Genomic DNA, 12,022 nt, shown 5'->3' on the forward strand with positions numbered 1-12,022 from the left:
CCGGAAGAACGACAAGCTAAAACCATATTCAGCAGAGAACCAGGAAGGGGTCGTCGGCATCGTGGCAGCCCGCGCACACGTTGGTTTTTGCAGTTGAGGAGGACCTACGGACTGTTCGAAATGTTCAGGGCGACTGGAAGCGATTGGATTGAGCCCAGTGAAAGCAAATGCTTCATTCGACGTAGACTTACCGCTACGAGAGGTAGCCTATCATGTGTCAAGAAAGTAGTGGCATAAACGTGATGAATAAAATGCTCTACAGAATCTTAAGAGCTCCTGGAGAAGTTATAGGAAAAATTATTGTCTTTTATGCAGATTAGTTGGAAGAATTTATAGAAGAGACCGCCTGTCTCCTAGTCTATAAGGAAGAGAAGATATCTCATGACCAAAAATGAGTCTACTTAGTTTATGGACAGCGCGTTGAAATAATATCCGGATTATTTGTCTTCCCCAGAGGTAAAGTCTCTCTAAACAAAAAAAAAATATTTCTCACAATAATGACTGGAATCGTATTGTATTCTTACCTGCTGGATTTTCTGGAATAATCCAGTTTTAGAAAATAATCTAGAGCATAGGTTCCCAAACTTTCAGGTCGCGCGACGCCTTTTGCCAGCTGACGTAGTTTTCGCGACCCCCCATAGAAATTGCCTCATTTGTTGTCTGTTTACAGTAAAATATTTTACTGTCCCTCGCGACCCCCTGGATAAATGCCGGCAACCCCCAGGGGGGTCGCGACCCACAGTTTGGGAAACCATGATCTAGAGTGATAATTCCTAGCGATATAATTTGAAAAAAGAAAAAAACCCTGGGCCGATCCCTGTTGGAATTCCTGAAAAAGATCGTGACCGTGGAACCTAGGCAGAAATGCTGGATAATTTTTTGAAAGATTTTAAAGATGAATCCTTGAGAAGAAAAATGTTGATAAAACCTTCGAAGAGGAATTACTGACGAAATCCTTGGAGTTATTCTTGGAACAGTTCCGGGAGGAATTCTAGGAAGATTTGTTGGAGGAGTCCTAAGAAGAATTCTCGAATAAATCCTTGAAAAAAAAATACTGTTCAAAATCTTGTAAAGATTTCTTGAAGAAATCTGTGGATGCTGTCGGATTTTGGTATACGAATAACAACGCGTTCTAATTTACCGTTTTATATTTCTGAGATATTTATTCCGCACCGCCGTACAACTTCTCGGTCCGTTCGTTCACACACAACTCGCACCTCCCTTACCCGGAAACCGCCTCGAGCTCACGTCCACCATCTCAGTGTAGCCAACTGTCCCACTCTAACAATTATCTGTCAAGTCAGGGCCGGCGTTAGGCTAGACCTGACATCCCCCCTTTACTTAATAATCATGAACAGCGTTGATTTGGTAATCCTTCAAATATGTTGGCACCCGAAGCGATCGTGATGGACGTTGTTCTTGAAGAGGCATCAACTCCGTTTTCCGTGGCGAGTTTGGAATACCCGCTGTTGACTTTTGTGAATCTTCTTCGACTTCGATTTGTTCAGCGCCTCCAGTTTCCAACGACGTGTTCTTTATTAGCGGTTTTAGATGAGCTACGTTCCGGTGTATGATGCGGTTCGATTCCGTTGAACATAGCGTTGCATCTGATCCCGTCATTTCGATAATCTTTAATTCCTCAGGATGAAAAGTTGTAGAAAGCTAGTTCGATTTGCACATTCTTTTAGCCACCACGGTGTCTCCTTCCTTGAACTCGGAGGGCTTTGCATGGCGGCGGGCGTTGCTATACTCAGCGTCCTTGAGTTTGTTGGTCCAATCCTTGTCGCGTACCTCCTCCTCATCCAAAAGCATTCTTCTATGATCGATTCCCGGCAGCTTGTCACGCAAGACTCGTCCGAACATAAGCACCGATGGTGCTTCTCCGGTTGTAGCATGTGGAGTGGAGTTGTACATAAGTAGGAAGGTACGTAAGTCCCAAATCCAGTCCTCACTTCCAGCTTCTTGGCTTATTTTCAGATGCTTTAGGATAGTTTTGTTCGCTCGCTCCACCTCTCCATTAGCTTGCGGCCAATAGGGCGTGGTTCTGCGAAGCTGAATGCCGTATTCTCGACAGTATGCTTTCAACTCCTCACTAATGAATTGTGGACCATTATCCGCCTTTATGGTTTCCGGAACGCCAAATCTGCAGAAAGATTCGTGAAGGGCTTGGATGGTGTGTCTTGCCGTGATCTGCTTCATAACTACCACTTCGGTGAACCTGCTGAAATAATCAACTATGACAAAAAGGTTGTGACCAGAAGGCAATGGCCCCATGAAATCCACCGCTATGTCAATCCACGGTTTGATTGGCATTCTAGTTCTACGGAGTGGTTCCGGAACCCCAAGCGACGAGACTAGCGTGCACTGTTTACACCGTTTGACACAGCTTTCCACTGCTTTGTCCATCAACGGCCACCAGACCTTTTGTCGCAAACGCCGCTTCATTGCTGCAATACCTGGATGGGCTTCGTGGGCCAAGCTTATTACTCGATCTCTCAATACTGTTGGGACAACTATACGCCTTCCTCTGAGTAGTATTCCATCGACGCTGCATAACTCGGTCTCGTATGGGTTATAGTCCTTTGGGAACTCCTCAAAACGACCAATCTCCAGAGCCTTTATCACTGCTTGAAGATCATCGTCATTCTTCGTCTCATTGGCGATTTCGTTGAAGGTCATTGCTACCGGCACCGCTTGTTCCGCAACAGTTCGTACATATCCTTGCGTAGTTTTGTCGATCGGATCAGGGGAAGACGTTGTTAACCGGGAAAGCGAATCGGCGATATTGGCAGAACCTGGTATATGTTCTACCTCGTAGTTAAATGCCTGTAGTCGTAAAATCCATCGTTCTATACGAGCGCATGGGCGAGACCTCGGGCTAAACAAAAACGCTAATGCCTTACAGTCAGTTAACAAGCTGAACTTAATCCCTTGTAGATATAGCTTGAATTTCTCCACACTCCAAACAAGAGATAACACTTCCCTTTCCGTCTGAAAATATTTCCTTTCAATATCTGTTAGGGCTTTGCTTGCATAGGCAATAACTCTGGTTCTGCCGTCACAGTCTTTCTGCAACAAAACTGCTCCAAGACCAGTTGGGCTGGCATCGGCAATTAGTTTTGTGCGGTCCTTAGGATTGAAGAATCCTAGGTAATCGATATTGCAAATATCGGTCTTAATTTTCTCAAAATCCATCTTTTCTTTCTCAGTCCATTTGAAACAAACGTCATTACGAAGCAGCTGCCTTAGAGAGTCCGTTTTTGAGGCCAAATTTGGAATGAACCGGCCGACGTAGCATACTAATCCCAGAAAACTCCTAAGTTCAGACACATTCTGTGGTTCCCTAAACTTTTCAATTGCATCGATTCTGCTCTCCGTTGGACGTACACCATCGGCGGACAATACGTGGCCAAGAAACTCCAACGATCTGACGTTGTATACACACTTTTTAGTGTTCAAGAGAACTCCATACTCAGCCAATCTCTGAAGAACCGCATTTAACCTCTCATCATGTTCCTTCTGATTCCGCCCATGAACAATCGCATCATCAAGATAAACAATGACACCCTCCAGCCCCGCAAGAACAGATTCCATCACCTTCTGGAACAGTTCTGGTGCGCAACTAACGCCGAACATTAGTCGTTTGTACCTATTGCAGAAGTATATGGATGTATTGAAAACAGAATATAAATTTGTAGTTCGTTAGTTCATTTATTTTTTTTTGTCGTGAGTAATTACTATGCATGAAAATAAAATCTACCTGAAAAGTCCGTGTTTTGTGATAAACGTGGTGATGGGCCTTGACTTCTGAGAGATTTCCACTTGATGGTACGCTTCCTTAATGTCAATCTTCGAAAAACGTACCGCGCCATTCAAAGAGCTCAACAGTTCGTCAACCAACGGAAGTGGATGGGTTTCTCTAAGCACTGCTCGATTTGCTTGGCGCATATCGATACACAATCGAATCTCACATGAATCCTTAGTTATCGGAACCATTGGGGACACCCAAGGGGACGGACCGTTGACTCGTTCAATGATATCCTGTTGTACCGTGACCGGTCCTAATTCTGCGCAGTCCCTAATTCGGCGCACTTTCTCGAATATACCACAATATCATAAACGCTAGTTCAATATTAGCTTCAAATATATTTTTTGAATATTGTTTCAATAGTAATGAAAAAGTTTGTGAAGAAAAATTTTTCAAACTAACGACCATTATTTTGTAATAAAATAAAATCGGCAAAAAACAATTGAGTTTTCTTCTTCGTTTCTTAATCTTCTTGTTCTTCTTGGGTGCGCAGAATTAGGAACCGGTATTACTTGGTGGTCCTAATTCTGCGCAGAAATTTCAACACTAAGTTTTGAGCATATAATTGATAAACAAACATCATATAAATGCCACCATAGTTATAACTAGAATATTCCATGTTTCTAGCAATCCGGTGAATGTAAATTACGTTTTAACAAATTAGTTTAGGAACTTTAAAGGCAAATTTACGCTTCTTGCATTTTTGATCTGATAGATCAACCGAACTAACCACATGTTTGGAACATTTGCTATCAAGCTCGAGGGAAAAATTATGTATTCATGCAAGCATTCCTAAAATGCGACATGTGATGTAAGTTTACATGGAATTTTCTTAAACAGAGGAAACCCTGGAGTTGGACAAGAAAGACGTCTCAGTTTGCAAACAAAAATTGTGCCACCTTGTCATGGCGAAAAAGTTAAAAAAAATTAGAAATTAAAGTAAATTTTACTTATATGTACTTGTGCGGATAACTAAAAAGCTTTACACGGTCGTATTCGATAATGCTACCAAATCCTTTTATATGTCATAATTAAAATTCACTTTGCTTAATAATCTAAGTGGGTAGTATCAATGTTGGGGACATGCAGAGTTCCAATACGGTCGTAAAGTCGCATGAAAGTTGAAAATAAAGAATTCAATTGAATTTCATCTATGAATCATGTTCTCATTTCAATGTGTTATCTTTTTAGAGTTTTTTTTCATGTGCGCTGAATTAGGAACATTAGTGCGCAGAATAAGGAACATTCCAAAAAAGGGTGCGCAGAATTAGGCACAAAGACATACTTTAGGGCCCATATAGCCGAGGCGGTAAACGCACGGGTATTCAGCATGACCATGCTGAGGGTGACGGGTTCGATTCCCGGTCGGTCCAGGATCTTTTCGTAAAGGAAATTTCCTTGACTTCCTTGGGCATAGAGTATCTTCGTGCCTGCCACACGATATACACATGCAAAATGGTCATTGGCAGAGGAAGCTCTCAGTTAAAAACTGTGGAAGTGCTCATTGAACACTAAGCTGAGAAGCAGGCTTTGTCCCAGTGAGGACGTTACGCCAAGAAGAGAGAGAGAGACATACTTTAGAATTTTCATGATTTTACATAAATATTGAGTGTTTTATATAAGAACTATATTTTTCCCTTACTAACAAAGCTAATAACTATGTGCGGTCAAAAATTCAGCCAAATCGGTTCGATTTGGAATTTATTACAGCTGATTGAAATTGAAAAAGTCTTAGGTGCGCAGAATATGGGCCCTCCAGCAGGCAACGCAATTTTTCTTCGATCTGGTGTTCAAGGGCAATTGGAGGACGTCTATAGGGTTGCTGGACCGGTTGTACGTCCACGTTGATCGGTATTTCCACCACTACGTTCCGGAACTTGGGAAATGGCTCTAACTTTTGGCCCCTCACAGCACCCACATTGAACCCTACCTTCAGAACCTTGAGACGCTTAGCCGTGTGATCTCCGAGTAGACATTGTTGGCCATTTTCGACGATGTAGAATTTAGCGAAGTCCTAATTCCCGCCAGCTTCAATCTCTGCCACAAATGATCCGGTAATATCCATGGGCTGTTCTGATGCATACGCTGTAAGGCTCCTATCGACCACAGTAGACATGTTCTCTACACGAACACCTGCTTCTTTCATTTGTTCCCATATCTCTCGGTTAATGATGTTGGCGTCCGCTCCCGAGTCGATGGTCATCGGCACTTTGACTCCTCCGATCATGAACATAAAAACATTCTTACCCATCGCGTAGAAGATGTACTCGGTTTGATCTTTTTCCGTTTCTTCGATTACCGCTCGAATGCGCTTCGGCTTGGGTTCCTCTGACATCGAAACGGACTCATGTTCTTTGCCGGTTGTCTTTTGGTGTAGCACCGTTTAGCCCAATGACCAATCCTACCACAACTAGCGCATTTCGTAGCTTTTGCTGGACAGTCCAGACTTCCTTGGATGTGTCCACGTTTGCCACAGCTGTAGCAGATAAATCTGTCGGTTGACTGACCTCGCTGATAACGTGAAAATTGATTCCCCTTGAACCTAAATTCCGAGCGAGTGTTCCGAGAGGCTTCTGGATACTTCCGCGGAAAAGATTGACGAATGGCATGAACTTCTTGTTGCTCTCTCTTCCATACAGACGGTCGACTCAGGTCTGTGGATTTCTGTGAGGATTCTGCCAAGCTAGTCCCCAATGCGATTGTCTCTTCCAAAGTCCTGTCTTTCTGAAGAAGTTTGATGCGCAATTCCTCGGAAGTACAACCCTGCGTAATACGATCAGCGATCAATTCATCAACCACTGACGAGTCATAACCGCATCTCGCAATCTGTTTCCGAAGTCGCATTACAAAATCCGTGAAACGTTCCCCAGAGTTTTGAGAAATTTGGTGGAATAGGTGGCGCTCAAACGTTTTGCGACGGAATGGCTCAAAGTAGTCATCTAGACATTTAACAGCTACATCATAATTCATAATATGGGGGATCAATGGTAACGTGGGGTACGTTGTCTACTCCAGGAAGGTGTCTCAGTAGGCTTTGAAGTCCTGGTCCCCCCAGATAGGCTAACTGTGCACGTTTCTCATACTGTGTTTCGATCCGTTGAGCCACAAAAAATGACTCTAGATCATATTTCCACGTCTCCCACTCGGTGGGTAGATGGCTTGACTCAATCGTCACGTCGAATGGTTTGATGCGACTGGAATGGTTCATGCTATCAAATTTGAATAAAAATAAAAAAAAATACACATTTGTAATTTTATAATTACTCAACAAAATCTCATAAATATAAAAGGATTTGTTGACGTACCTGTTGACATTTAGTTTTTTTTTTCAGTAATTCCCCCGTATTTCTCATTATTCTTCAACATATATTTCTTCCGTGAAAATTATAAAATACAGCAATAAAATCTAAAAAAAATAAAACCACTTACCTTTTTCAGGTAGATTGATATAGCTTACCAATATCTTTCGCGAAACATCACGGCCTTCTTGTGATGACTTTTCTTTACTGGTGTATTATTATTATTATTATTATTATTATTATTATTATTATTATTATTATTTTTTTTTTTTTTTATTTAGAAGTATTTCCATCTTAGGTACACAACCCAGTATTTCACTTCAAAAAGCAGATTAATAAAAACAACGATTATAACGGGGTACACAACCCTGATTCTCAATTCACACTGGGGTACACAACCTTTCCTTTTTTTTTTTTTCAGTACACAACTCCAAATATCATTCATAATCAAAACCAACATAGAGGTACACAACCTTTCTCAGCGAATATTTTTGTCTCTGGTACTTAACCTTACCTCATTATTCCTTGTAATTTTACAAACGCCGGCGACTCACCTCGCTTGGTTGTATTGGTGATGCCTAACCTTTTTTTTTTGTGGGTACATAACCCGTTCAACACGCCTTCACACACACACAAAATCCTTGATCATTCCTCAATACAAACACTAAGCAATCTCCTCTTCCGCCAACACCCATATTTTTTTAGCTTGATTTTCACTCTCACTTATACACCGACAGTTGTTTTTTCTTGGCATCGATTGCCAGAATGAACATTTGATTCACTTTTTCCTTAGCGCCACCGCTATACCCATCAGCTGAAATAACTTGCAAAACCAAATAATGACGTGCGGTACATAACCCATCTTCCAACCAATTTTCAACACCTTTGTTTCATATTTTATTAAGAAATGCTCTTTGTTTCACAATTATTTAACTTCCATTTCTTCCCTTCGGCCCAGAAAATAAAAACACTTGTTCTTCTGTTCAGTTCACCACAGGGTTTACCACCACCATCATGTCAGGACCCGACCATCATTATCATCATCATCGTTTGTAAAAAAAACCCACACATGCATGTTCAACTTTCTTCTTGAAAACACGCCATTTTGAACAAGCTTTCTCATTTCTTTCTGAATATCATTTCATTTTTGCTAAAACAACTATGGACACTTTTTTCTTCTTAATTCGTTTCCAGGCACGTCACACAAGCTTCCCTTTTTTCAAGTACCACTATCGAGACCGTTACTTACATTTCGTTTCGCTTCCAAGCACAACCACAACTTTTCCGTTCCGCCAACCACTTGGCCGACCACGCTACCGCGTTTTTTTTTCGATGGACAAAAACTTATTTTCCCCGACGATAATCGGCCTGTTTGCATCTGGTACACTTTTGTTTCATCCTCGCCGCCAAAATATGTCGGATTTTGGTATACGAATAACAACGCGTTCTAATTTACCGTTTTATATTTCTGAGATATTTATTCCGCACCGCCGTACAACTTCTCGGTCCGTTCGTTCACACACAACTCGCACCTCCCTTACCCGGAAACCGCCTCGAGCTCACGTCCACCATCTCAGTGTAGCCAACTGTCCCACTCTAACAATTATCTGTCAAGTCAGGGCCGGCGTTAGGCTAGACCTGACAGATGCATGTTTAGAGAAATGTCTGAAAATTCCTAAAGGAATCGTTGCAGTAAGTCCTTGGAGGAGTCATACGAAAAAAAAAAACCTGTATGCATTCCTGGAAGACTCTTAGGAAGAATTTTTGGAGAAACATTAAAAAAATTCTTTAAGACATTCTTAGAAGGAACTAGAAGTTTGTTTTAAAAAAGCTCTTGTAAACAGAGAGAAGAAGAATATGTAAGAATTCTTATAATTAGAGGAAGTTTTGGAATAACTCCGGAGGAATTCTTGATTTTTTTGAGTCCTTTTAAAATTCCAAAAGTCTGTGGAGAAACTTCTGGGGAATAAAAAAAATCCTAGAGGAGTTGTTGAAAGAGTTCTCATGGGGGCTATGGAAGAAATCTTGCAGAAATCCTTGAAATTGGGATAAAGTTGAAGAGAAGCACAAACTATTAATGTAATCAGAAGTAACTCAAATTGTGACGCGAGCAATCTGAAATCCTTTTTTTCCTCGAGAATACGTCTTTCTTAAGATGATGATTAACCTGGGCTTGTTAGGGGAATATCTGTAAATAAAAAGAAAATCGCGTTAAGTACTGTTCCTTTGAATTCCACTAAGAATTTGCATCCTTTGACAGATACGTATTTCGACCTCAACTGTAAGGTCGTCTTCAGTGTCTTGTACTTGACTCGACTCAAGTACAAGACACTGAAGACGACCTTACAGTTGAGGTCGAAATACGTATCCGTCAAAGGATGCAAATTCTTAGTGGAATTTAAAGGAACAGTATTTAACGCGATTTCCCTTTTATTTATTGTCTTTCTTAACTTAACTCATACCTGTGCCTCATGGTCGATTCGAACAAAATATTTTCTTATAGTAAATCGATTTTCAATCTTTATTTTCAGAGTAATATGGAACTACATCAACTAGTAGGAGAAGCTAGATGCCCAGTATGATATGAATAGTAAGTGTTCGGTAACGGCAGTAGTAGTGTTGTGTTGTAGTGTTTGTGGACGCTAGACTTAGGCATAAATATTTCATAAAATTATACAAACGTAACTGTACACAGCATTATTGAGCTATAACATTATAATTTCTGAATCTGTTCAAAGCAAATTATATATACTTTTCCTACATAACCATTTAGACTAACTGCATTTGATGCACTGTACAACAACTTATTTTCGGATAACTCAATCCAAACAGCTCTCAAACATAACCTGGTAACAATTCTCTTATGTTTTCTTCCCGATAAATCAACTGCTAATCAAGCATGGGTGTGTGGCGTGGCATGGCTGGTCGAAATCATCTCATGGCAACTCTTCCGAACACGGTCGCGGTAGTTTAACGTAGTTCCCGTGGGGACACTGGTGCTTCTGTTTTTTCTTCTTCTGCCGGTGGTGTCCATTCACCAGTTCCGAGGCGGCCCGCTGCTATTTGGCCGTCATGCAGTTTTTAATCGGTGGCAACAAGGTGGCTCCATGACCACCGCCTCCACCTCCGCCTCCTCCGCCACCACCAGCGTGACCACCCATCCCTCCATGATGGTGGTGATGAGCGTGGTGATGGGCGTGTTCTCGGTGTCCTGCCTGTTGCATACATTTGTTGTGCTGGCAGATCTGCTTCCGCAGCTCGGACAGCTTCTTCTCCATGTCCTTTTTGCGCTACGATAAAAGGGAAAAAATGAGAAAATTCCTATGTACATGTTCAATACTGGTACCAACCGCCACTTCATGCTCCAGTTTATCCTGTACAATGTGAATTTTCTTTCGTAAATCCATGATTCCTCTAACCAAGTGATCCGCGGTGCTTTTCATGTTTGCCTGAAAGTATGCAATACTCGATCATTTTACGATTGCCACCCGCTCCCCCTTCCTTACCATAATCTTTAGTTTCTCCGGCGAATGTGGCAAACAGCTTGGTGCGTCCCCCTTGAGCGGACAGTTCTCCGGTAACCGCGCTAAGCAGGGCCGCCTCCGTCGGCATCCCTCCAGGTGCCACGTGACGTGCTCGATCTGATGTTGCAATTTCGCCTTTTCCCGACAGAGGGCTTCACCCTTGGCCTGTAGTTCCTCCAGTTGCCGTTTGCGTGCTTCATCGAACTGAAACGAACAGGTTTTGTTAGCGAATCTAGACCGGCGCGGGGGGCTTTCACAAACACTGCAAACCTTCGCCCTCCGGTGGGCCTCTTCCTCTTGCATGTCGCGGAACTTCAGCGCCAGGTTCTTGTAGTTGGATTCGATTTCATGGCGCTCCTTTAGGACGTTGTTGATGGCTTGCAGGACGTGAATTTCTGTGGGGAGAGAATAAACAAGAAAAGTTTTAAAATATCTAAACACTGGTAAAATCAAACGAAGAAAATGTACGATATTTGAATGTCATATACCCACTTCTAAGATTTGCATTCCCTTGCATAAGCAAATATAGGCCCACTGTAATCAATAACTGGGTCGTCATTATCATGCCTATTTTTGTACATCACGCAACCCTTACGCATTGGAGAAAACCTCAGCTCTGTCGCGAAAACGAGGTTGTAAGTGTCCTTGAATTTGTTTCCTGACTAGATGATAGCTTTATTTATTTATATTTTTCTGTGAGGCGTCCCTCGTATGAAAAAGCAAAGGTGCTATTCAACTTTAGCTCGAAAATTAGTAAATTCCGTTACCCATTACGATATCGAGAAAGCACACATTTTAAGTGTAGAATTAGCATAAGTTAAAATACACAGAAACATAAATCATAAAAAAGAAAGCACACATATAAAAACATCTCACTCCATTCACTTCCCATCGTTTCTCTTTTTAACGGTTTGTTCGTAGTTCTTAAACCGCTTACTCATGGCGCACACATAGTTTTTGCTTCTGTTTGACTTGTGCTTAGTGCTCACTACCGCCATCTACTTAGCGATTTTCGAAACGCAGCGTGATTAGCATTGCGCAATTATGTCTTCGTGATGACGATATTAATAGTATTTTTTTTCCAAGTGATACGTCTGTATGTCTGTGGAGAAAGCATTTATTCAAACATAATCGCAATACTGTATTCACTAAACAATAGGGTTGTTGATTCGTTTTCATTACAATTATATTCAACGCTAAATAAATGACATAGAACAATCTTTATTATTGGTAATGTTGTGTAACTCAAAACAGCATAAAAGATATTATTACGGTTGTAGACTCCATGTTGCATGTTGTCCATATTGCAGGACAGTATGTACAATTCTTAATATAAGCTATGCCATAGTCTCTGATTTGTAAAGAGCGCACGGCTAGCCTCATGGCTCTGC

At 41.5% G+C, this 12,022-nt stretch overlaps 2 protein-coding genes across 3 annotated transcripts in view; both read right to left on the reverse strand.

Moving 5' to 3' along the window:
• Nucleotides 1-1,662: 1,662 nt before the first annotated feature.
• On the reverse strand, nt 1,663-6,143 carry LOC134288900 (uncharacterized protein K02A2.6-like). The gene is made up of 2 exons (XM_062854830.1): nt 5,940-6,143; nt 1,663-2,826 (listed from the first exon to the last, which is right to left on the reverse strand). Exons 1-2 carry the CDS (start codon nt 6,141-6,143, stop codon nt 1,663-1,665), a joined length of 1,368 nt encoding a protein of 455 aa, XP_062710814.1.
• A 3,496-nt stretch (nt 6,144-9,639) lies between these two features.
• LOC115271009 (ERC protein 2-like) overlaps nt 9,640-12,022 on the reverse strand; it is a 28,023-nt gene continuing 25,640 nt past the window's right edge. Inside the window, exons 2-5 of one of the 2 annotated variants that reach the window (XM_029880401.2) lie at nt 10,893-11,026; nt 10,614-10,835; nt 10,458-10,556; nt 9,640-10,397 (exon numbers count right to left, since the gene is read on the reverse strand). In XM_029880401.2, coding sequence (XP_029736261.1) covers nt 10,167-10,397; nt 10,458-10,556; nt 10,614-10,835; nt 10,893-11,026 — 686 coding nt within the window. In that variant the 3' untranslated portion in view covers nt 9,640-10,166. The remainder of the gene's footprint in view (nt 10,398-10,457; nt 10,557-10,613; nt 10,836-10,892; nt 11,027-12,022) is intronic. The other variant, XM_029880402.2, reaches the window with a different exon arrangement.

The sequence above is a fragment of the Aedes albopictus genome, chromosome 1 (assembly GCF_035046485.1).
Source record: "Aedes albopictus strain Foshan chromosome 1, AalbF5, whole genome shotgun sequence".
Classification (NCBI taxonomy): domain Eukaryota; kingdom Metazoa; phylum Arthropoda; class Insecta; order Diptera; family Culicidae; genus Aedes; species Aedes albopictus.

Coding starts and splice junctions, on each gene's coding strand:
- LOC134288900 (XM_062854830.1), bottom strand. CDS start 6,143: ATGTCAGAGGAACCCAAGCCGAAGCGCATTCGAGCGGTAATCGAAGAA. Junction 2,827..5,939: donor AACAAATGAAAGAAGCAGGT/GTTCGTGTAGAG, acceptor TTACGACTACAG/GCATTTAACTACGAGGTAGA.